The sequence below is a fragment of the Pezoporus flaviventris genome, unplaced genomic scaffold (genome assembly GCF_033815535.1).
Source record: "Pezoporus flaviventris isolate CSIRO_AGI_PZ_B2104156 unplaced genomic scaffold, CSIRO_AGI_Pfla_v1 ptg000003l, whole genome shotgun sequence".
NCBI lineage: Eukaryota > Metazoa > Chordata > Aves > Psittaciformes > Psittacidae > Pezoporus > Pezoporus flaviventris.
Genome location: NW_026892551.1, coordinates 8,832,520 through 8,859,314, shown reverse-complemented (window position 1 = coordinate 8,859,314; position 26,795 = coordinate 8,832,520). Strand labels below are relative to the sequence as shown.

General features: G+C 35.9%; 1 protein-coding gene across 1 annotated transcript in view; it reads right to left on the bottom strand.

Annotated features, from left to right (window-relative positions):
- Positions 1-26,795, bottom strand: part of MYCBP2 (MYC binding protein 2) — a 182,462-nt gene that overhangs the window by 75,836 nt on the left and 79,831 nt on the right. Inside the window, exons 22-41 of the mRNA XM_061445258.1 lie at positions 26,531-26,735; positions 25,953-26,106; positions 23,886-24,058; positions 20,487-20,612; positions 20,252-20,379; positions 18,479-18,570; positions 17,312-17,446; positions 17,137-17,220; positions 15,755-15,851; positions 13,752-13,944; positions 12,762-13,036; positions 11,650-11,871; positions 9,397-9,588; positions 8,827-9,033; positions 7,928-8,059; positions 7,218-7,396; positions 4,196-4,338; positions 3,189-3,289; positions 1,788-2,006; positions 183-408 (exon numbers count right to left, since the gene is read on the bottom strand). Coding sequence (XP_061301242.1) covers positions 183-408; positions 1,788-2,006; positions 3,189-3,289; positions 4,196-4,338; positions 7,218-7,396; positions 7,928-8,059; positions 8,827-9,033; positions 9,397-9,588; positions 11,650-11,871; positions 12,762-13,036; positions 13,752-13,944; positions 15,755-15,851; positions 17,137-17,220; positions 17,312-17,446; positions 18,479-18,570; positions 20,252-20,379; positions 20,487-20,612; positions 23,886-24,058; positions 25,953-26,106; positions 26,531-26,735 — 3,283 coding nt within the window. The remainder of the gene's footprint in view (positions 1-182; positions 409-1,787; positions 2,007-3,188; positions 3,290-4,195; positions 4,339-7,217; positions 7,397-7,927; positions 8,060-8,826; positions 9,034-9,396; positions 9,589-11,649; positions 11,872-12,761; positions 13,037-13,751; positions 13,945-15,754; positions 15,852-17,136; positions 17,221-17,311; positions 17,447-18,478; positions 18,571-20,251; positions 20,380-20,486; positions 20,613-23,885; positions 24,059-25,952; positions 26,107-26,530; positions 26,736-26,795) is intronic.

Here is a 26,795-nt window from a genome sequence, read left to right as displayed (position 1 = left end):
ACAAGAAATGTAATATAAAAATGCAATCAACTGATGTACAACAATGGCTCACAGCGTCTTGCCAGTTTGGATGAAGACACTTTTTCAACTTTGCTTTCTAAGATAATTTTGCAGAAAAATCAAACCTTTCACTATTTTAATAATTCACATTAGTAGAAAATATTGCAGTATCTATTTATTACCTGGCAATACTAATACCATGGTAGGCCATCCTGAAGATCCAGAGAATTTTTTCAGCTCTACCCATGAATTAAGGTTGTCATGAACAGAAGCATGCTTTGGTCCAAATCCCAGACTCTGCGCAATTCTAACAGGAATTAGTAAACGAAGAACATCCTCTGATTGAGCAGTGCCACACTGAGTGTCAAACTCTATTGTTATCCACCTGACACATTCAGGAAAAGTCACCTAGAACAAAACAATAGTCTAATTAAATGCTTTTTTACTTTCATTTGGTTTTGACTCTTTAGGCTAGAGAAGTCATTCAATTATGCAATTCTGTACATTTGTTTTGATATTCTTTAGATTAACATTATCCTAATTTATTCTTTGATGTTCAGATATACCCAAAATGCTTTACATCTTACTGAATTATAATTATGTATTCTAACTTACGTTCAGATTAAGTATTTGTGCTCATGATACCATTTTGTGGTTGTTTTTAACAACTCTGCACAGGACCATTAAACAGAACAGCCACAGACCATTACAAAAAATTCTCAAATAAGTTTTTAAATGCAAACTTCACCAGACACATTCAGCATCTGATTTGTGCAATCTTAGAAAAGTACACAGCAGCTGAACTGCACTTGTGAACATGGCCTGCATTATGACAGCATATAACTACAGAAATTCAAAGGCAGCAACAACTAAGCCTAAGGCTTCAGATGAGACCTATAAACTTGTAGAACTATAATAAGAATCAGTGCATCAAGGAAGATCATATGGTAACTACATTTTCTCCAGTGAAGGTCTTGCTGTCTTACAGGAGAACCAAGTGGATTAGTAATTAATGAACTCATCCAGCTCTCTAATTCCAGGTTTGCTGCCTCATGATTCACAGTCACGGAATCAATGTGACTGCAGAACTCACTATTTCAAGAACTGCAACATGAGATTTATCTCTCAGGCAAGTAATTTATGCCTCACCCCTTAACTAGAAAAAACACCCTTTCACTACTGACCTTGAGGAAAACCTAGTTTTATTGCAATGGTCATGGATGTAAGGTGGAACGCATCCTACTCAGAGTGACCTAACACAGTTAAAGGCTTCAGAGACTTCTGCAATGCCAGATCACGGTCCAAGTCAAAGTAATTAATGAAAAATTTAAATTGGCAGACCAAAACCAGCCAGCATAGGGATCCCTACACCATAATTAATTTGACTTAAAGTGACAGTGTTTTACAAAGCGTTGTTTTAGCATTAGGTAAGAAAGTCTGAGATACGATTACATAATGTGTACATAAAGACTTCCAACTTCTACAGCCTGTACAGTTAGAGCAAAGAAACTGTACATGACAGTAGCAAAATCTAAGACTTTAGCCCTAGATACCTGCATTAGGGGGTTAACGCTACACTTGTTTCCACTCCAGTTTCCATTATACTTACTGGACAGAGTTTTCTCCAGAAAGCAGTACAGTAATTGTATATAAAACTGCCTCTGACAGTAGACAATATGAATTATCATCCATTGCAACAATTTTTCAGAGAGAAAACATTGACAAAACAAAATCCACATGTCAAATTTTTTTAAGAAACTGCATAAACACTTGGAAATGGTGCTCACCTTATAGTGTGTAACACAGGCAGGTTTATAAGGATGCTCACTTTCTACAACAGCATAATGATTGGAGGTAGTACAAGCTGAAAGCCCTTGCTCTGGCTGGTTTCCAGTAGTGCTGTCTGTGGACTGATTTGGGTTAAAAGCTGGAGGAGCATATTTCTGATTCAGAACTGCCACAGAAGGAAGCAACTGTTGTACTAGGCCAAAGACCTCAACAGCAACCTGTAACAAAACACCACATATATAAAGTGTTAGTTACGACTGGGTAAAAACAATGCTCACAAACACATTTATCTACAATGGTTGTTTTGGATATTCTCAGAATATCACTACTACTACAATTCATTCAGTCATTTTCCAGTTCTGCATCTACACGATCCTGACAGAAAAAGCATCACTACATTAATCCCAATTACTCCTCTTGGAGACTTGCCAAAGCTGAAACACAAATCCGCACACAGCTGCAAGATACCTTCTACTAAAAAGCCAATAACATTAACAAACAATAAGCATGAACTGACAGAAAGCAAATACCATACTGAAGTCATAGTCCAGTTATATTTTGTTTTATAATGACATTAATATAGTGTTTTCCAAATACTCAGCATACTTTAATGCAGGTAGTGTTAAGCACTGCATTACTCCGCGCAATCTTCATGACATTTTAAAGGAAAAGAACACTTCTAAAGCAAAACACTTCGTTCTAAACACAGTTCATCACAGTAACAAGTTAACGTTGAAACTATTTTTAACTAAATGAATCTGCTAGATCTTATGTAGCCAGTCCTCTTTCCTCCCGCTTTAAAGAGGAGTGAAAAAAGAGCATACAGTAAATGAAAAAACAGTAAAAGGCAACAGTGTCTACTACCTAAGTTAATGACATTTGTAAATCTAGTAACAGATTTGAAGAGTGCTCCAGACTAGGCACATGGAAGAATGCTATGCCACTGAAAAGTAAGGTTATTTTTTATTTATAGCTGACACCTTCCCATCTCTAAATTTGACAGAAATAATCTTAATTTAAGGAACGGCTACCACTGCTTTGGATGTTTACTGTAAAGATACATAATATGAGATATATTTCATCCCACCAATATCCATCAATGAGTCACAAATACAGATCCTTCTAGCTTCTTGTCTTTTTATACTGTTAAAGCTCATAATCTTTCCCTCTGCTTCCTTAAGATATTTATTTCATTATGTCTTCAATTTAAGTTTTTAAAAAGTAACTTCTAAAACTTGATTATGTTGCTAAAATTCTTGACTCTGGAAAACTCATGAGTCACATAGTCAAATATAAACCACTACTTCATAAAATCATAAGAAATCAAGATGCTCAGATTTTCAGAGTAAACCTTTGTAACATTCTTAAATTTCTTCAGTAATTTCTTTTGAGGAGCGTACCTTGGGAATAGCTGCTGCTACTGGTCCTATGTAGGCTATTATGAGGGGAAGCAGCATTGAAAACAGACTGGAAGAGCTGAGTAGTTCTGGAATGTCTTCAGCTAAACAAAGATAATTACAATACAGGTATTATTAACAGATGTACCATGACTCAAAAAACATTTTGGTAGTTTGATTTTTGCAAGTTATACTTCAAGTTTCTACACTGGCTTTTACTTCAAATTATTTTCATCCTAGGCACTGTCAAATTCTAAACCTGCAAATTTCACCTGAGAGAAACATCATTATGTACAGTTTTCTGCTTAAAAATTTTCTCCTCTTAAGAGTATAATTTTATTGTATGCTTTACCATTTTGTGAAGCTGTGTTCATACTTTCTGTGGTACAAAATCTAGCAAAACAAGCTCTTCCCAGCCCTCCAAATCAATTTCTATACCACTAGAGAATATTCTGGACATTTTGACTAAAATGGCTGAAGACAGTAGCTTAAAAACATTCAGTTTTAAGGCTAATACCTACATTTCTCAAAAACTGATGTTTAAGTGCTTGTATGCACTACATTGACCAGTTTTCCTGATTACCACCAATGTGCAAAACATGCAACAAAATCTGGAACTTACCCATCACAGCATATCATACAATGGAACTGGACTGGAAGGGACTTTAAAGAACATCTAGTTCCAAACCACTGCCACAGGTAGGGACAGAATTTACACTGTGTATCTTTTGCAAATAAAGAAACTTACCAGCTTTAATATGATACCTGCTAAATAGATGTGCAAATTATAGGAGGTATCTGCCTATGATATCTCAAGTGAAACTAAATTAGAAAGTTACAGTTTGATACCTACAGCAATGAAAGGTTAGAAAAATATTCTTTGGAAAGCAAAGAGAGATACCACCATTTTTGTATCACTGATACAAAACACTGATTCTACTATTATCTCTTGCTATCAAAGAAAGAAGCTTTGAAAAGCAAATTCTGAAAATCATTTTCAAAAGCCTTACCATCTACAGCAAGAGCCCTGTGCAACAGGTCCTTGGCTGCCCGTACAACAGCACTCACGACAGAAAGAGCCCTGCTACAATTTTTATCTTCTTCATTAGCTTTGTTCAACAGCTGTGATTGCAGATCTCCATCGTACTCACTCCTGGATGGTGGATTAAAGTAAGTTCACAAAATACAAAATCATATTAAAAAAAAACTGTGCCTGACTGATTTTTGGCATAGAATAAGCAAAACAATTTATGATGAAGCAGTAAAGGAAACAAAGAAACCACAGAGGATATTTGGAGGCAGTGCCTCAGTTTTAGCCCTCTGCAATCTTTTCATTTGGCAGAAAATATTAAAAGCATTTTCCTGAACTGTTTCTTTTGACTAGATGCTTTTCAAACCACAGAAATATATTAATTGCTGTGCTCTTCCAAGCCCAACCACCCATCTTGATGAAAACAGACTACTACTAAATGCATCACAGAAACGAGTACAACTATTTCAAAGGATACTTCTGCAGTAACATAACTGGGGAAAAGATTCTCCTTCCATATTCTAAACATTAATTTTGATTTTGAAATACAACTGTAGGCTTACCCATAACAAATACGGTTTTTTCTTTGTAATCCACTCTATGTCAAATTAGGTTCCCATAAACAACATTATCCATAAAATTATTTCAATAAGGTATACAGAAGATCTGGTTTGATTACTTTTTCAAAGCAGTCAAATGATAATTGCAAACTAGTTCAAGCCTTCAACATGACAGTGATTAAGCCTTGACATAGACAACCAAAACCTCTTAATCAACATGTAAAATAAAACTTCCCATTCTCTTGTAGATTTTCTGTGTTTGTCAAAAGAAAATCTGATCTTTCACAACATGATTCCAGAATATTAAGATTCCAGGACTTGCATGCCAGAACGCTCAAGAACTTTACTTGGAGCAGTTCTGTACACAAAAAGGACACCTGTCTTTCTCTCTGACTTAAATTAGCCACTCTGACAAAAAAGCTTTTATTTTTTCTTTTTGCCTTTTTTTTTGTCAGCGTGTCCTAGAATTGTATTTTTGCTCAAGCCTTTTTAATTTTAATTTATTAGTGACTGACAGTGGGTGCAATTCCAACTGCGTACTTTTCCAACAAATCCTTCTAAAGCATTTCTGCCCTTATCAGAAGTGTGTTAACACATTCCTTTTCATATGGCCTTCCGTGGCATTTGCATAAGCAGCAATTCTATCTGTATTTGAGCATCCTTAAAAAAAAATAAATAAAAAAATCAAGTGTGACTCTTACAAGCTCTGTTCTGTAATAATTGAGTGAACATTTGTTCCTTCCCTATGAACAAACCAAAACCTCAAATCATTATATATCAATCTAGGAATCCTCAAACAAAGTCCATGACTATAGTCACACATCAGGTAACATTTTACGTTTCTGTTGTCCAAGCAAATTTCAAAAGACAATATGACTACAGGCAGTAGTATGCAATTTTTCCAAACAGAACTTAATTTATTCTGTAACGGCTCTTAGTTCTGCTATTATGGTCCTCAAAAGCTTCTCAGAATTTTATCACAGTTGAAACAAAAAAACCTGAGCCTGTTCTGAAGAAAGCACTTCAGTGTGGTTTTTTTTGCCATATGTTAGCTTATTTTTAAGTTAGAGTGCCTTGAAGCTTCCATTTACTGAAGTTTTCTGTCCTTTTCTGAAATCGAAGTAATTGTTATTTCTCCTTTATTCCCACTTTTGCTGATATAAAAGCACATATATTCTAGGAGTGTGAATAAATGTTTTCCTTGTCCTTTTTCTTCCTTCTTACATAATATGATACTTTATAATTATGAATCTTCATAATAAAATTACTCAAAATGCTGGAGGAATTCCCTAAACATAGGTGTCCAAGGTTCAAGAAGACCAAATCAACAGAAGTATGATATACACCACTGCAATTCCATTCTTTCATAATCAATTACTGTTATTACGGACAGGCTGGATCTTTGAGTACAGCCAATCTCATGTTTTAGAAGTGAAGAACTATCTTTTATCTTCAAATAGACCCGTTACTACCATTTTGTTGGGAATTTTATTTCTTCATATTTTATCTTCTTTAACACTTTAAGAGCAACGTTACTGTGATTTAGTCCAAAATATGTCACTTGTTGCAGCATCTTTTCATCTTTTATGTATGTACATCTCACACATAATAAAATAGCAAAGTGAATTACTATTTCTTACTCCTTTGTTCCTTGGACCTACTGTTGATTAGCCTTTTATGAAAAAAATTGAGATTTGAGTAAAAGATGTGACACCTTTGTTTTTCTGTAGAGATAGTAGTAATTCATACATTCAGGTGCTGACATATTTTGAAAACCATGTCTTCATGCATATCAGTGTACATACGCACATCAAAAATTAAAGTAATGCTTTCTGCAAAAGCATTACCTTAAGTGAATTCTTACTATTACCCTAAAAGATTAAATTAAAGCTTCCCTGCAGGACAGTCAGATGTTTCAGTTTATCTTTTTCAGGCTGTTGCAATTTCTCTTTCTACAACTTTGAACTCTACAGTACGAGAAGACAGTTCCTACATAAACAGACCTTGCTTCATTAAATAATGCAATCCTTTCTGGAAACAGAGGAAGGAACCAAATGAAATCAGAGAGATAAACATTCCAGCAAAAATCTCATGGGTTATAGAAAAACACACAAGACTGAAGTGGTGCATCTTACCAGTTCCCTATACTACAGCTTTAAAGCCGTAGACAATGGACCTTGTAAGGGAGGTCAACCATCAAATTATTTGCAAAGTCAAAAAAAAAACTAGAATCTAAAACAAGACCGGAAGAAGCACCAGTAAAACTGCTGTTGCAAAAATTGTCAAGTCTGAAACTACACAGTACTACTGTTAAAGAAACTCTTTCCTCAAACACACTCTAGATGTATTTCTTTCTGTTACTTCTCAAAAACATATGTGGCATAATTGCACTACAATGGTTTTATTACTTTTCTTAGAAATGGATTATGACAACACACAAACCTGTAATAAAGAATCTGTGGAATTTGTCCTCGTGTTTGGTTTGTGCCATTACTGCTCAGACTACATGTACTAAATGTAAATGTTACACCATCTGGACACTGAACTGTGGTCATTCCTCCATCTCCGTTGGCAGTCCGGCTTCCATAATTCCTCAAGCGAACCGCATATTTCACATTTTCCTTAAAAAGGAGAGCCAAAAATAGTACTGATTATACAACAAGTTAGACTTCTTGGTATTGGGAAAGCTATTATTTTATACTAATAGTGAAGAGCCTGAAAAGTCCTTCAAAACACTATGAATGAATTTAACTGGGAAAGATCCAGCATTTTAACAAAAGTCAAAGCTGTTCTTTGTTCCCCACCAATGGGCCATAACTTAAGTAAAATATTACTCCTAATTACTTGAAAAGTGACCAGGTATCCAAGAAAATGACCTATCAAATTGCATGCAAAAAAAGTTGCATATTCAAGACTACTCTGAAATTACTAAACAGCTGCAATCTATCTTATGCTATTATTAAAATTGAGATTTAATTTCTTTGGGCTGTTTAAAAGAATTTGAACTTTTCAGTTAGAGTGAAACAGAGACTTGATAAAGCAAACATGTCAAGAGCAAATTTATACACAAACCCCCAAATTTACATTGAACATTCTGATTGTTATCTAGAGAAGTCATATGAAACCTATAGATGTGCACTTCTTTTCTTTACCTTCAGTGGCACAACTTTGTCAAGTCTGATTTCAGCTATGTCACTGGGAGAATCATCTGTGGTGTAAGTTCCTTTAACCAACTCTAAAGATGTCCATCTGTGTGAATGAGTTGAATCTCCAGTATGATCACTCTGATTCAAAGAAACAATACTTTTATAATGTAAATACATGACACATTTATGCAATTGTGCATATTTTCTTGCATAAATTGTTACATACAACATTACAAATACACCAAAGCTGAAAAAGCTGTTCAGAATCAAGAGTAAAGCCCTTCTGCTAAAAAGGAAATTACTGAGCAAAGAAGTTAATTTACCATAGCAACCTATGCTTGCCCTCTGGAAGAGGTTAGAACAATCAGTTAAATTGAACAGGTGAGGTATCAAAGAACAGAGGTTTTTCTTTATTACAAGAACACACAATACAGTTTTATGCTTCTTCTAAGAGAACAACACACAAAGCATCTGTAGCTACAGCCTGACCATGTTGGAAACAACTCCTTTCTTCAACTGTTGGTTTAAATTGTTTTAAAGTGGTCCCCTTTATTTCTTAATTTTCTTTGCAGCTGATACTAATTTACATTTAGCTCCAGGAAGTGAAAGACCCACTATACTTCAAATATTATTTGTCATAAATTAAGATTTTGAGACCATAAGAAGGATAATCTATAATTAGGATAATCATAATCTATAAGGTGGCTTCTGGATATGGTATGTAGCTAGCAATACCACAAAAATCACCACCACAGGCAAACAAAAACCCCTGCTACCAGTGTATCGTTTCACAGGTAGCCTAGACTGTAAAGTAATGTAATAATATAGTCTTACTTTCTGAAACGTACTACAGAAAACTCCGAGGTTACTTCTGTTCAAATTGATTTTGCAAATGCAGTACTTACATCATCAACTAACACTTCCAACTCATATTCATGAATTCCTCCTCCACCATAAACAGAAAATCCTACTACAACTACACCAGGTTTATCGACAGAGAAACATATTGCATCAGGGGATCCATTTCCAGTATTCCAGCTTCTTCCCTGACTTGTTTTAGTGAATCGGTTTGGAGTGGATTTCACAGAATGGAGAGAATTCAGCCCATCAACCTGTACAATGTTAAAAGCAAGCACCAGAAAAAAATTACATGCTAAAAATTAAGTAACTTTAATAAACTGAACTAAATGATGAGCTTTTCAACTGGGCAAATTTTAAAAATCAACTGACAAAACATAGAAGATGCCACTAATAGGACTTCTATTCAATACTGACTAAAAAGAAAATGTAATCTCTGGCAACTGGGAATTAAACTAGAAATAGTTAGGAATGTGATTTCTATTTCTTTTTTAAGAATTTAAATATGTATTTTATAGGATGAATTAGCAGCTATAAAATTTCTGTCACAGTGTGTATCACATTCATAATATACTTGTCCTGAAAGACTTCTAGGCATGATTTCATAGAATCTTTACCTCAGATCCTAATGCTGATGCTGTGAGCTCACTCACAATACTAGCAAGCAACCCACAGGTATTAGAAACCAGATGTGAAGAGAAAAGTTCATTTTCTCTTCTAAGGCTGTTCCGTACTGGTAGAACAACAATGACCAACATCTTTTCCAGCACTTCCCGAAAGCTTGTCATCCCTGAAACATTTTCTTCACTCTGCATTATGAAGAGAAAAATGACAAATTACATCATTCTTACAATGTTCTTTAAACAAAACAAAACACTGATTTTCACATATTATAAGCATTAGATAACTGAGAAACCAGTGATCTCTTAAAAATATGAAACTGTCTAGAGGGTAAGAAAAAAAAAATCAATTCTCAAAGCTATTAGAGAATCTATTCCTTTGTCAACAGATAAATAGCTACCTTTGCTCTCGTGAGACCTCACCTGAAGTATTGTGTACAGTTCTGGTGTCCTCAACATGAAAAGGACATGGAACAGTTGGAACAAGCCCAGGGGAGGGCCATGAGGATGATGAGGGGCTGGAGCACCTCACGTGTGAAGACAGGCTGAGAAAGTTGAGGCTGTTCAGCCCAGAGAAGAGAAGGCTGCATAGAGACCTCACAGCAGCCTTCCAGTATCTGAAGGGGGCCTATAAGGATGCTGGGGAGGGACTCTTCATTAGCGACTGTAGTGACAGGACAAGGGGTAACGGGTTAAAACTTAAACAGGGCAGGTTTAGATTGGATATAAGGAAGAAGTTCTTTACTGTGAGGGTGGTGAGGCACTGGAATGGGTTGCCCAGGGAAGTTGTGAATGCTCCATCCCTGGCGGTGTTCAAGGCCAAGATGGACACAGCCTTGGGGTGACATGGTTTAGTGTGAGCTGTCCCTGCCCATGGCAGGGGGTTGGAACTAGATGATCTTAAGGTCCTTTCCAACCCTCACTATTTTATGTTTCTATGATTCTATAGAATTCTTCTGTCAGTGTCCTCCCTAATGTCTAAAAATAAACTCAGAAGCTTTTGGCTTTGAAGTTAGCAAAGAGACTCTTCCATGCAAACAGGCAGAATAAAACCTATGGTGGGATGATTATAAAAACAACTGTTCTTTACTGAATGAAGACTGAAAAAAAATCTAAGCTTAGGCATCTACTGTATCTTCTACCTAGCTATAACACCCACTATTTTTTGAAACAGTTACCCATACTGATAGTCATTCCCAATAAGGAATCACCTTATTGATATTTCGAATAAGGAATCACCTCTACTGATTGTGTCTTTCTTACCATTTTGTCTCCCAAAAATATCCAAGTAGTAAACAGATAGGAAAGACAATCAGGTCAAGCAAACCTGCAGAGATGCCTGCACAGAACTCTTTCTATCTTTAGCAGTTAAGAGGCAGCAGGTACCCAAGATGGAAATACTGTCTTTGCATTTAATAGTTTTGGTGATTTTCCTCTTCATTAATTTGCACAGGTGTTTTCTCAATCTGTGAAAACTTTTAGCATAATAATGGCCTACTGGAATACATTCCACAGCATAACTGTGTATTTTATGAAGAACAGCATTCTTCTGAACTTACCTTTTGCTAAGGTCTCTGGTTGCTCCAAACTTTTGTCATTGGAAGACTCAACAATTATCCTTTATTTACATTTCATAGATAACTAGTAATTTTGTAAGATCTTACCCCTCTTGTCTTCCAAAGTAAAGAATACTATTTAGTAGTCCCATATCTTTGATTATCATCTTTACCCTTTTATTCCTGTAAATCTACTCTGAAATAACAGAACTGCAATACTATGACACTTGGGAGCCCAAAGGTTTAACAACCTTTGCTAGAACTATATGAACTGGTCTTCTTTTGTCTACCTGCTTGCTGACTCCTTTAAAAAATCCAATTTGAGACATGACTCTATTACCAAAGCTGTGTTAACTCTTCCTAAAAACACTGAATCTACCCATATGTTAATTCTTGTGATTATGAAAAGAGCTAAAAATTGTTGCAGAAAACGCTATGCAATGGAAAACAACTCCAAACTGTATCGTTACCAATTTAATATTGCTCAGACATTCTTCAAACAAGAAATAATTGGAATACTTCCAAAAGATGAAATTTGGACAAAATAACAGGTTTCTAAAACAGGGTTTTTTTTGGAAAAAAAAAAGCTCAGACAAATTCAGCTACATCCTTATAAAGCTAAAACTTCAACTTACATAACTGGGTTTTGTTGCAAAGTAAAACAAGTCATTAAATTTTTAGAATATATCCTAACCTGACTAAGTTTTTCCATGTGGGCAACCAAAAGAGGAAAACGATGGGCCAGAGCAGAGTCATTCTCAGTGCTGACTTGTTTAACCATTGATCGCAGCAATGCTTCTCCATCATAAGCAATTGGGAAGATAGAGGTCAGTTTTACTGAAGTATGGCAGAGAGCAGACATAACTGCAGCAAGAAGCCGGCTATTGGAGGTTTTGAAGTTTGCTTCCTGGATGTCCTAAAAATTTAAACAGAAATTAACAGAATGGTACCATTGTATTCCAAGTAAATGAAGAAGCTACTTTTGAAAATGAACTTTCCAGTTCTATCACAAGAACAATTTAGAGAAAGCATTTCATATACTTATAGCTTTCCTGTTAATTTTACATTATCTTCTCTCATGAGCTTCCACTGAGATCTTTCAAATTGGAGTAATTAAAATTTGTTGGTTGACATGTTTTAAAATAAACAACCAATTAAAAATTACTTCTGAAATTATGAAACCCTTTGTATACAAAGCATGTATTATAAATGCTTTAATTAGAATATATTAAAGAACTGATTCTTCATTGAATTTTTATATGCTAAATGAATTTCCATACAAATTCAAAAGGAAATTGTTTACATCTCACTTGAATCAATGCAAGCAAGCAACTACACTGTTTGAATGGCGATTGTCCATTCACAGTAAGCAAGACACTTAAAAAAAAAAAAGTTGTTGATTGTAGAATAATATTGCCAGCTTCTCATATACCTTGCTGGATGAGAACACTATTGTTAACATTTAATAATGAGAAATTATTCAACTATTAGTAATGCGTACAAAAAAGGTCACATGTATGCTCCTAAGCAACATCCAGCAACGGTAATCACATACAAGGCATGGTCTCAACACCGAAAAAGCAGGTGCAAACAGTTACCAGCACCACAAATTTTCTTCAGTGTCCCAGAGAGAATTTTACTGCTAATGGAGACAGAAGCTCCTAAGCTCCTATTGAACTTGTACACAACAGAATTTGAACTGCAAACTAGAATAAACACCCAAAAAGGCTTTAAATACCGCTTGGCTTCTCTTTGTACTAAAGGGAAAGCTGAGCTGTAGCATTTATTTATGCCATTTTAATGTACCTGGTCCAAACAATTCAACAAGTCACAAAGACATGCCCACTGGAGAGCTGGTGTTGGGTAAAATGAGTGAAAACAAGCTGTGAATGTGTTATGACATTCTTGAAGAACAGCTTCTAAAAGAGTGAGAGGCTGACTGAGGTATCCTTGTGGATCATTGTCCAGCTTCACCATGCAATGATCAACTCCTTCAGATAAAATTTTTCTCAGCAAGGTCCTTGTTTTTCCAATGCAATCTGCTAATTTGCTCGTTTCTTCTACCACTGCCTTAGCTGTAGCTAGAAGGTTAGATGAAGAGGAGCATTAGATGCAAAATAAACAAAAAATTTTCATACTAAAATGCACATTTTACATGCGGATAAACCAACCAGAATTTAGCAATGCTGATAAAGCTATATTCAGGGAAACTAATTTCAGAAGGAAAACAATGAAGGGTGTTAAACTACATCACAGAAACCTGAATATCAGAAACTTCCAGTTTTTCAGACTTTCAGAATCACAGACCGGTGTCCCACAGGCAGGGATACCTTCCTCTAGGCCAGGCTGCTCAAAGCCCCATCCCACTTGGTCTTACATAAGCACTGCTAACCTACAGGCATGAAAACCAGATACTGTCCTCAAATTTAAATTGTGCTCACCAGCAAAGCAACTAGTATGTACAAAACCAAACAAACAAAAAACCACTAAAAAAAACCAAAGCCCCAAATACTCCAAAAAACCTCAACTGTCAAGCCAAAAAAGAAATTAACTTTTAAACATACAAAAGTTAGTGTAAACATCTGGTGTTGGACGCTTAATTATGCAGATTATTGCAAGTGTCCCATTTCTGACAGCAAGCCTCTTAATCGTTCCAATAAAACCATCTGTACAGGCAATTTCATCTGATAGCATACTGTACATGAATACTTAGATCACATTTTGAACCTTCTGTAGATTATTTGCTGATAAATATGAAACAAGCAAATTAAGACGATGTTCTGGTTTAATGAATACCTGATATTGGATATATTTCACAGGTGTAGACCCTCAGCAATCTCAGGCAGCAAGTGCCCACAAAACGCAACCTTTCTAAATCCAAAAGAGTAGCAGTGTATTGGAATCCTTTAAGTCCCCGAAGTTCTTCAACTCCCAGCACCAGTGTTGTCCAGCTCCAGTGAAGAATGCTCAATAAAGATTCAAAACATTCCTATTCAGGTTATGAAAAATAGAAAAGACAGATTTTGTGTTAAAAACAAAAACTGAACTTTCAGCATCAGTGTAAGATGAGAAGCAAATGGCATTTATAGCCATGTTTATTATGAAAACATATTTATGTCTCTACACATCTACCGTACAACACACAAATCCTATCTGCTTGAGAATAAAGAGCACTGAGAATGAAGGGAAGACTGTACTGTAATAGCATACTAAAAGCAATTTATATCATATATGTATGTATATATATCATATATGTACAAATAACGTATGTTATTTGTGTGTGGAAGTCTCCCAGTTATTTAAGATCTAGATTTTTCAATACATTTTACTTGCTTCGTCTACATATGACTAGTGTAATACTCACTTTTAACAGAATATATTTTTGTCATAACAGCAAAGACTTATCAGGCCCGCCTCTTTGTCTTTGAACAGTTAGCATTTGCAGGGTGATGGGAACTATATCACATTTACAGTACTTGAAAGTTCAACAGAAGCACATGATAGTCCACAAAAACTCAAGGACTTAAAAAGTTTTGTTCTTCCAAAAATTGTTTTCTAGTATTATTAAGTATGGTTGATAGTTTCATAAAGTTGTACCTCAGAAGGCAAACTACAAGTATGTGGTATTGAATGCTTTCAAGCTGCAGGTATACCTTCAAGCTGCAACAATCAAGTTAATTGTTCAAAAGTTAATTATAAAATAATGTTTCAGAAAGCCAAAACTCTCCTCTTATCCCAAGTCAGATCATGAGGGATAACAGCAGCAAAGAGGAAGGATGCAATACAAAGAATTAAAAGTAGTAAAGAGTTCATAGCTTAGTGCATTTTTTTAAGCAAACATATATTAAGAGTAGCTATTATTATGCCAATAAAATCATTACTAAAATGATGTAGATAATATATTTGTAAAAGAAACCTGAACAGAAGGTAATTCTGATAATTAGAAAATACGGAAGAAAAGGAGAATACATAAATGAAAGCAAGGGGGCTAAGAAAATTGGACTGTGTGTGGCCATATGGAAGCAGTAAATTCAATGTAACTATCTGTGGAGAATACTGACAGTACTGTAATACAGTATAAAATATAAACCAGGACGGAACTGGAAAAAAATCATTGCTTGTAACACATAAGGAAGGGACCATACTTTAAAAAACCACGATGATTGAATTTGCCTTGTCCTGCACACTAATACTGCATTTCAATTAATGCAGTATTTCTCACAATTTGACTAACCTCCTTGTATGCGAGGAACTGCAGATTATCTTCTATTAATAGTTGCAGTTCACCGGGCCTATTAATAATACTCTTTTCCTCAGCATATGGAAGTTAAATTGAATGCTATCTGATCCTCAGCGTACACTGGAATGCATCCAAGAGGAAGACAAATCTCACCAGTGACAGTAATTTAAAAGCCATGGAAGACAGCATATAGTAAAGCTCCCTCAAAACTCAAAAAACCATGCTAATATTAATTGACTGGCAGGGAGTAAGGCTTGCATACTGACTACAACCAGCAAGTATGAACCCCCAAATCTAAGTAGGCTCAACCTTGTAAAACAAATATATTTCTAGGCTCTTACCCTCAGGTCAATACAAAGCTTAACATCTGAAATATTCAGGAAAAGTTAAAATAAGATAAATACATAAAATTGAGACATAAGATACATATATATTTCAGTTTAACTAACTTCTGCCTGATAAAGCAGACACAAAAATATCGTTATTTCCACATTTATATCTTCCTGTTTTCCAAGTATGAATGAACTTGCAGGGAACACAGATTTTTCATAATACTCACCACTGAGACAGTTCTTGCAAAAGATCTCTTTAAAATATGCACAGGTTCACTGGTTTGCTGTTTTCCTTTAGATGCACTGCCATCACTTGTTGGCAACCTGGAAGAACAATTTAAAGAACTCACTTGGAAGTCTGCACTTTTTACTTTTAACAGTTCTTACTGTTTGTATTGTTCAAGTGGAACAGAAGTGGAAGAAACTTTAAAAACTTTAACAAAAAAATATTCAATTTCAGCATAACTTCTTCCAGTTCCTAATTGTTCTAGAACAGTAATGAAATATCTAAAATTTTGTTCAATTGGCAGGATTATGACAACCAATAATAAAGTTCAGATTTAATAACACATGAAATTATTACAGGTATTTACTTGGAATAAGATGACATTTTTAAGACTAGAAGCATTATTCCTTAAAGAACAGTAGTTTTGTGGAGGTAAAATATATATGGAGATATAAAAAAATACAGACAGCACTTATTACTACAGCACTTCTCCTTTTGTGCCACTCATGGCTCTTCAGCCATATCCTTCCTTCAGAGGCACCTACTGCCATCTATCCATGGAAATCACTCAAACGATAATAGGTTATGCATCAGTCAAAATGAAGCTTTGCTCTGGAGAGATAGAGGTCTATGGACACAAAGCTTATCAGCAAAGCAAGCTGCTCTGATAAGAGACTCTGAAAAGGACATGCTTACAAAAGACATAGCAAAAGAACTGCCATGAAGAAATTCCAAGCTTCAGAATTAATGTGGGAGCAGATGGCTACATATGTGTGTATATATACATATATATATATACACATATATATACATGCATAAAATATAAAATTAGGGTTTGTATATATCTGAGGAAGTCTGAAAACTATACCAGCAATACAGCAAAAGAGCTCTGGCTTTCGAAAACAGAACTACATAACGTTTAGCATGAGAATAGTAAGTTTATGGTAACTTATTGTAAAGGACAATTAGATGTTCCTTTGCTTCTTTGGATCTTTTTTTTGCAGGATTGAGGGCTGGTGCTCATTAAGTTCATCTGTTTGACAGTATACTGCTCCTAACTAAGGCCTACTAAATAGAGTACTTCCTAACTAGTAAAAAAATGAACCATATTAGGTGAAACCATGAGGCTTTACAGAACTAAATGAAAGTCTCAGAACATAATATATGAAAAATGGCTGCAAGAAAAACTGCAAAGAAATAAATGTTGTTATAATTGGTTTATTACATTTCTCAAAGAGACTAAATTTTCCTCAAAAATTTTCAGATACTGATTTCCTTAGCCTAATACAGTAATAATTTCATGAAACATACACTTACTTTAACTAGGCTTCTATTTAAAAAAACATGCCAATAAATTGTTCTAAATAGATATCCAAATGTTACCTGTATAGTAACTGTGGGATCTGCCCTGCATTAACATCTGTACCATTATTTGATTTCTTGGAACTTTTAAACTGAAATACAACACTGAAAGAGAAATAATCCAATTATTAGTCCAGTTATATTAGATACCTCCTTTTGTATTAAAAAAAAAATAAAAAAAATAAAAAAAATATACCCATCATCTGTAGTAATAGAGGCCTGTCCATGAGATCCACAGTCACTGCTGGGTCCTGACACTCTTGCCCAGGCAACATACCACCAGCCAGCTTGTAGGAGTACCGGTTCATCAAACATCATTGCATACTTCTCTCTGGGATAAAGAGATTTTGAAAAAGATACACATGAATTAGTTTTCAAATTAATTTTTAATGAATTCCACCCTGCTTCTAAAAATAAATTGAGAATTAATGGAATTTAGTAATGTCAATTATCAATTAATATTCAGAAAGTAAAAATATTTCATTGAAAAATACTTTAATAATTAAAAAAATAAATCAGAAGGACCTACAAATGCCTAAGTCTAGCTTGACCTTGCATTTTGAAACAATCAGATATCAAATACCAAACAGACTAAAGAAAGATTTAGTTAAATTAACACACACAAGCATAATTACATTTAATACATGATACTGCAAATAAAATATTAATTATAAAATATTGTCTATATTATTTTAATTCAATTCCATTAAGTTTTTGTAAATGACAAGAGCATATATGTGAATTCTTAGGAATTACACATGAATATTTAAGAAAGTATATATTTAGGAGTATTGATACATAAGAATTAAACCTAAAAGAAGTAGTCATGGATGATGTGAATGTTAAATTATTTCACAACAGGGAATGAAAAAGCAGCTGAACGTGGCTAATCCCATCCTTAAGCACAAAATCTTTCAAACAGTAACTGTTTGTATTCTAACGAGCTGAAGCACAATAACTCTTCTTTTGGTTATGATAATTTCATACTGCAGTAAGTTTAATGATGAACTGTTTCATGAACCCATTTATTCTTGAAGGCATTTTTTTGATAGAAGCATTCAAAAGATCTGCTGCAATATCTTGTCTTCTCATCACAGGAATACGTGATTTGACTTTGATTTATACAAGAACAAGTGAGAAATGATTTTGCCTTCTTTTAATTTAGTGTCATAGTGGTCTGGTGAGGTATTTGGTGTTTTACTGCTTAACCCAGTACACTTCGTGTGCAAGTTTTACATCACCTGCTACAAAATTCTAATGATATAGATCATCTCTGATATTTAAAGTGATTTTAAAATGTGCATAAATAGAGTAAAAATAAAGATCAAGAAGTAGGTAGCCACAGGTAAGGAAAACATCTTACCTAGCAGCACAATCATACGCTAAGACATCTGTTTCAGCAAGAAGATCTCCATCAGTCTCATGGTCTCCTCCATCTGGACCCAATTCAAACAACTAGTGGAGTAAGAAGAAAAGGTAAAAATATGTCTTAGGTGTTAGAAACCTTATAATACCACTTTTTCCTGTCTGGCATTCTGGAAACTGACTACTTCTATTCCTTCTCCCCCAAAGTAATTGTCAGTTACTATCACTAACAGACTTGTGACTCACACAAATTCCCACCCGGAAATCAGGATTTTTTACTATCATTAACCATCAAAAAATAGCAACTGACACTAACTTCCCCCCTCATCCCCTCACCCCCCAACCTTATGCCCAGATACATTCTTAAGTGGAGAAACTCCACTTGCAGGCAGGTCAAACAGAGCATTCAAGAAAGGCAAAGATGTGCAGAAGGTGCAGGCTTTTGTCACAGACTGAAATGCACTGAAGATCTACTCAACTTCTCTGGAAAAGGAGAGCTTGACTGTTTAGCAGAGCTAGTCAACAGTGTCATAAATGGTGACTAGGACAAAAGATGATACCTTTTGCAAAAGAACTTGGGTTTCTTAGTCAAAAATAATTTTTACAGTTTGAGGAGTTTGAAAAAGGACCATGACGCATGACTTCCCCTGCAAAAACCTATTTAAGACACAGCTTATCTGCAGTATGACTGGCAATTCTTATTTTGGCTATAAGCTAATCCTAAACAACCAGAAACAAATTGAAAAAGTATTACTAGTGTGCTTTCACAGGCTTATTACCTTCAGTATATAAACATTAGTCATGGTTTGTTTGGTTTTTTTTGTAAAGTTTCTCGGATTTTCTTATTCATTTGCAATATTTAATCACTGTGTTAAACTACAATAAAGTACAGCTACTTATTTTGGATCTCCTGTTGACTTACTTATGCAAACGCGACTGCTAAGCATATGCCATCTATTTCCCTAAAACAAACCTGAATACCTAGTCATCTGAAAACAGAAAAAGAAAACTCAACAACCCACTAAATGTCAAGTGGCAACAAAAAAGTATTCTGAATATATAAAACACATATAAATCTCAGATATTGGATCCTTCCCTTACATTATGTTTAATGGAGTTTCTGAAATCCTTATTAAATGCTGGAACAGAAGTTACTTATTGGAAACCAGAGTTCTGTCATCACACTGTGTGTTTATGTGAGGTTTTTCATACAAAGTCAGGTTTATTTATTTTAAGTCAGCACACATGCTCCAGCCCTAATCATTCTTACATTTGGCACAAACCAGAGTTAAGTATCTTTGGTGCCATTCACTCTCAGTTAAATAATCCCAGCTAAGAAGTTACAGTTAAGCACTCTTTTCCTGGTTTTGAGAAGCAGTCCCTCATGCTAGTTAGAACCAGATGCCATTCTAACTTGAAGCCCACAACACCAATTTTTTGCAGGTGGACCTCTGAGCTTTGTATAAATAGATCACAGAACCTTTTAGCCCACTGCCCACTGCTCAAGACACCTGTAAGATGGCATAGGATTTAGTGAAGACTAGGCCAATTCTTGACAAGAAGATTCTCAGATGTCTAATTCAACCACCTTACCTGCATAAGTTTCATTACTTCTCACTGAAAAGCTGTGTTCTAGTTCTATTACAAGTGCTTTTAATATACAGCAAACCATTCATTCATCAAGAAATAAGATTAATCAGGTTTTAGTTGGCATTTCTAAAGTTTTGATTTTGACACATAATATTGTTTAAAATCAAACTAAAAAGCTTACCTTTATTTTAGCGGTGTATTCACCCCTACCTCCAAACAGACCAAGACCACCTAACAAAATATCTGTATCAGCACAGAAACGGATAGCTTCTACTGAGTGGGCTGAATAACCCCAGCCTCCTCCATGACCTGCAGGAAAAAAAAAAAAAAAAAGAGCAAAAATACAGTTAATCTATCTTAGTCTTTCATTCTGCAAGCTGACTGGCTTATGCTACGAAATTACACTATGTACATACTTTCAAATCTGTTAACAACACTGTAGTCTTCTTTCGAGTAAACTTTCATTACTGCTTGAGTCTCTTCTTCCATATTTGCTACACCCATTTTTAAGTCCTGCATAGCAGCCAAAGTATCAAGACAACCTAAAAGAAAGCAAAACCAAAAAGAAGTCAAAATTTTTCACTGTTGATTATAATCAGCAAAATGGAAATAACCAAACATACGCTACCAAATATAATTATAGCTTCGATTAGGTCAAGGGTCACTGCTGTAGAATCTCAAGGTTCACTACTGAAGATCAATTTCATTGATCTTCACATTTCTGGATTTCCGAAGGGCAAACTTTGGCCTCTTCAATCAATTGCTAAGGGAAGTATCATGGCAAAGGGTACTAGGTGGTAGAGGGGCTCAAGATAGCTGGTCAGCATTCAAGGACCACTTCTTCCAAGCTCAGGATCAGAGTGTCCCAGTGAGTAGGAAGTCAAGTAGGGGAGCCAGGAGACCAGCATGGTTAAACAAGGAACTGCTGGGCAAACTCACATGGAAAAAAGAATCTATGGATTATGGAAGGAGGGGCTGGCCACTTGGGAGGAATATAGGACAGCTGTTAGAGGATGTAGGGAGGCAATTAAGACAGCTAAGGCCTCCTTGGAACTTAATCTTGCAAGTCGGGTTAAGGACAATAGAAAGGGCTTCTTCAAATACATAGCGAATAAAACTAACACAAGAAGCAGTATAGGCCCACTGTTGAATGAGGTGGGTGCCCTGGAGACAGAGGATATAAAGAAGGCAGAGGTGCTGAATGCCTTCTTTGTCTCTGTCTTTACTCCAGCAGACTCTCCCCAGGGGACCCAGATTCCTATAGCCCCAGAAGGAGTCAGGATAAAGGAGGAGTTTGCTTTGGTGGATGAGGATTCCGTTAGGGATCAGCTAAGTAATCTGGACATCTATAAATTGATGGGTCCGGATGGAATACACCCGCGGGTGCTGAGGGAGCTGGCAGAGGTCATTGCTGGGCCACTCTCCATCATCTTTGGTAAGTGGTGGGAAACAGGAGAGGTGCCTGAGGACTGGAGGACGGCAAATGTCACGCCGGTCTATAAGAAGGGCAAGAAGGAGGACCCGGGTAATTATAGACCGGTCAGCCTTACCTCCATCCCTGGAAAGGTGATGGAACAACTTATTCTTGACACCATCTCTAGACATATCAAGGATGAGGGGGTCATTAAGAGCAGCCAACATGGCTTTACCAAGGGGAAGTCATGTTTGACCAACCTTATAGCCTTCTATGAGCAAGTAACTAGGTGGTTGGATGATGGTAGAGCGGTAGATGTGGTTTTTCTTTATTTCAGTAAGGCATTTGATACTGTCTCCCACAGCATCCTCATAGATAAGCTAAGGAAGCGTGGGCTTGATGATCAGGTAGTGAGGTGGATCAAGAACTGGTTGGAAGGAAGAAGGCAGAGAGTTGTGGTCAATGGGGCAGAATCTAGCTGGAGGTCTGTGACTAGTGGAGTCCCTCAGGGGTCGGTGCTGGGACCAGTGCTGTTTAATATTTTCATCAATGACCTGGATGAGGGAACTGAGTGTACCCTCAGCAAGTTTGCTGATGATACTAAACTGGGAGGAGTGGCTGACACACCAGAGGGCTGTGCTGCCATTCAGCGAGACCTGGACAGGCTGGAGAGTTGGGCAGGGAGAAACTTGATGAAATTCAACAAGGGCAACTGTAGAGTCTTGCATCTGGGGAAGAACAACCCCATGTACCAGTACAGGTTGGGGGCTGACCTGCTGGACAGTAGTGAAGGGGAAAGGGACCTGGGGGTCCTGGTGGATAGGAGGATGACCATGAGCCAGCAATGTGCCCTTGCGGCCAAGAAGGCCAATGGCATCCTAGGGTGCATTAGAAAGGGTGTGGTTAGTAGGTCAAGAGAGGTTCTCCTCCCCCTCTACTCTGCCTTGGTGAGGCCGCATCTGGAATATTGTGTCCAGTTCTGGGCCCCTCAGTTCAAGAAGGACAGGGAATTGCTTGAAAGAGTCCAGCGCAGAGCTACAAAGATGATTAAGGGAATGGAATATCTCCCTTATGAGGAGAGGCTGAGGGAGCTGGGTCTCTTTAGCTTGGAGAAGAGGAGACTGAGGGGTGACCTCATCAATGTTTACAAATATGTAAAGGGTGAGTGTCAGGATGATGGAGCTAGGTTTTTTCCAGTGATGTCCAGGGACAGGACAAGGGGCAATGGGTGTAAACTGGAGCATAGGAGGTTCCATGTGAACATCAGGAAGAATTTCTTTACTGTGAGAGTGACAGATCACTGGAACAGGTTGCCCAGGGGGGTTGTGGAGTCTCCTACGTTGGAGATATTCAAGGCCCGCCTGGACAAGTTCCTGTGTGATGTACTCTAGGTTACCCTGCTCTTGCAGGAGGGTTGGACTAGATGATCTTTTGAGGACCCTTCCAGCCCTTGGGATTCTGTGATTCTGTGATTTAAATTACTCATTTTCTAGAATAACGAAGTAATGTGATTAAATCTACTTTGCAACTTTTACAATGGTAAATAAATTACCAGCAACACCTTATTTTTTTTTTCCTTTTTAGATTTCCCATATTACAAAAAAAGAGTTGAAGTTGTAACAACTATGGGCAGATTTGAATGTCCCTGCCCATAACAGGTGGGGTTGGAACTAGATGATCTTTAAGGTCCCTTTGAACCCAAACCCAAACCCAAAGTTAGAATTCTATGATTCTAACTTAAAATTTATCCCGTATCTCACACACACTGAAGGAGGCAACACAAGGAACAGATCCCTCATCACAATCAGTGAGCAAGTGACTCAAAATGACTTCCAGAGCTGTGCTTTGAAGCACTGTGTATGTTGCATTTGGCCAGTTTTTGTATTAATATCATGGGATTATTTTTGTTTTGTTAGGCCTTTTAGACTACCAAAGGAAATCATATTAATGTTAATGCCCCATTATACAAAATTAAGAAGAGTAAATTCTAATTTCAGGTACTGCATTTACTTTAAAATTAGCTTATTTAAGATCACTTTTTTTCCTGTCTCTTGGAAGCTCCAGGTTAATTTACCAGCATTGACTTTACTCAGCAGTAAAAAAAAAAAAAAAATAAAAAATCACCTAAGAAGGTCTCTTGTTGACCTCTAACAGCTTCCATCAGAACTCTAAACCCCTCTAGCACCATTAAGATAGCAGAAGATATCCATTTTGATTAAAAATAATGCATAGCAGCCAGATCATAAGTGTTAAAGAGCAATGGTGAAAGATTACAAAGTAAGATTTTAACTCAAAAAAAAAAAAAAAAATCAGAAAACTGTTAGATTAGGATTCATGTATACATTAAAGAATGTTTCTTTATTTCATCTAAGCTTCTGACTCATCAACTATAAATGTATACCTAGAATGTGCAAAGCTGCATGAGATCTTGTTGTTAGAGCTTTAGAACCAGTTGGTAGGGCAAGTTCTGGACTCAAAATACTACACCGGGATTGCATGTCTGGAGCTGAGGGAAGTCTGGAATCCGCAACTACTGCATTGTAACTCCACAGTTCCCTAGCATTTGGTCGAAACCTAGAGCAAGGCAAAACAGAGTTAAAAAAAAACAAACTTTCACCTACTAAAAAAATAAAAAATCTAACTGATAATTAAATTTTATAAGCTATTTAATGTAAAACGCAAATCATTACACCAAACACATACAAACTTTACTAGCACAACACACTAGGAAATGGAAAGACAAAAACACATTTACTGTACTTCAAGTCAAAGAGTATTATGAGCTTACAAATTTCTGAAAATGTTATATAGTTTTCAAAGCTAATATTAATATGGTATAATCTATTAAGAAGCATGAATTAACTAGCAAAGCACTAGATATAATGGGAGGTAAGCTCAAAAATGAAAAAGATGCCAACTGAAAGCGAAATGGTTACCTTCAAATAAGAGTAAAAATAGCTTGAGAAATCCAATACATTTTGTTTGGGCTTTTTTAAGTGGATAACATCACTTCATAAGATTACAAGGGATTATAGAAAAGGGCAGCATAAACAAGGGACTACAAAGACTTTCTGTATTATAGATGAACATGGAGAAATTAAGATTAACATAGATTAACATGGAGAAAAAGAAAAAAAGAAAAAAATTATGTCATTGATGTCACTGTAAAACGAAGAAACAAAACCCCTGGGAATGTTTTGAATAAGCACAAAAAGAATTTTCACTTGGTACGCTTTTCTAGATTGGGTTAAGATGGTCTAACTAACGGAGAAAGAAACGGTTTCAATGAAAAATATTACAGGAAACCTATTCAGGATTTCAATAAATTAGCAATGTGCAAGTTTATACACACAGACCTACAAAATTATTTAACCACTCAAATTTCACTACTACCTGGAGAAGGTTATAAAGAAAATCTTTAAAATCTACACAATCAAGAATGCTGTCTCTCTGCACAGAGAAACAGAATTTAAAAAGGCATGAATAAAAACATCCAGGAATAATTAATATACCAGATACTTCACTACTGAAGGGCATATTCATTAATGTCTCTCTTCGTCCGTTTTAGTATTTTCTATTACATAAGAATGGAATTCTGGATGAATGTATCCAAAGTAGGATGTAAGCAGCCTACAGACACAATGATCTATTAAGGATCTGATCCTACATGACACTATAATTTTCAGATGAATACAGTTGGCTCTCTGCTTTATTCTGTGATTATTTTTGTTTTTTTTCCTAAGTCTTCAAACAGTTTAAATATAACCGATCACCTGCACTTGGACAAAAGTCAAATTTCATTCACAATACGTGGCTAACATAGCTTTTAAATCATTATACAAGAATTGGATGTTACAATTCTGTTTTCGAACAAGCGCTTTTGATCTATGCCTGCTCAAAGACTCCACTGAAAGCAACCACCCCGAAGAGCATGAAATAACTACAACCAGAATTTGAAAGTCTAAGCCATCTAAATTAATACTTTATGTTGACTTCCCAAAATGTCATAATTGAAAAGAATACAATTACTCTACCCCTTCTCCTATAAAGTCTTAACCTATAATACCAGACAGAAGAATGAAGATTTAAGATATAAGGCTGCGGAAGCTGGGTATGGCAAGAAAATTATGCAGTGAAGTGTTAAGTGTATGGAGCAAATAAGGGAAGAGTGAAAACAGTAAATAAGCTGAAGAGATTGGAGTTCTCCAAACATCATGAGATGGAAAAGAAAATAATTAAAAAAAAAAAATTAAAAAAGAAAAAAAAAATCAGGCAAGAGATGCTTGTTTCTGGCCTACCTGAACAGATCATCCAGACAAAAAAAAAAAAAAAAGTGAGAAAAGATACATGGAAGACTAAATATTGTTCTCCATTTTCTAGGGAAATGAGCATATCGATCTCCAGCCTCCCAAAATATTTTAAATAGTATTTCTATACTACAGCTTTAATAGCTATAATCCACACTTGCCTCCAAATAACATCATAGACAGGATCCAGACACACACCAGAACCTTGAAGGTCTTCCTGCTCAGAATCATTAAATGTTTTGCAACTGCCATCTACTTTATTTATCAGAAGACATTTGAAAGGAGGAGGTTCTGATATTGAAGCTGGTACCAAACCTAGATCAGGGAGCAATAAGAGCAGAAAAACATGAAGATTCCACTCATTATGTGGCATTATTCTCAGACTAAAGCCAAAACACCATACAGTAACAACTATTTGAAAGAAAATTAACTCTATCCCAGCTGAAACCAGGACAAGCATTAACGTAACAAGGAAGAATAGATACACTGTTACTGCAAAAAATAAACCGCAGTAAGAATTAAATGCAAGAAAAGTTTAGATTTTTACATTCTTATTTTTAACAAAACTGATTTCTAAAGGAACTAGGATCACCATGTGCAGTACAACTAGACAGCCAAAATATTTTAATTCTCTCCATTCACATTTTTGACCTGTTGCTCCTCCACTGTTCACATGACTGAAGCTATTTTTTCCTCTAATACTTCCATACGCATTTAAATATTATAGAAGAGTTCTTGCCTATTATATGTCGGCTTGCAAATATCTCTGATGTAGCAAGCACATGAGAATTAATGAGAGCTTCATCGATCCTGAGAAAAGTCTGGTCTCCACTTGCTCCAATCCATGTTGCTTTGCGTCCATATTTGGAGCCTATATTAGGCATAGGGGCTGGTTTTGCATTCCAGTAAGGCATATCCAGAATTGGTCTACCAAGCTGACCTTTCTATAGAGAGAATATAGAATTAGTATATGACACGAAGTCTCAAAGATTAACAAGTTACTT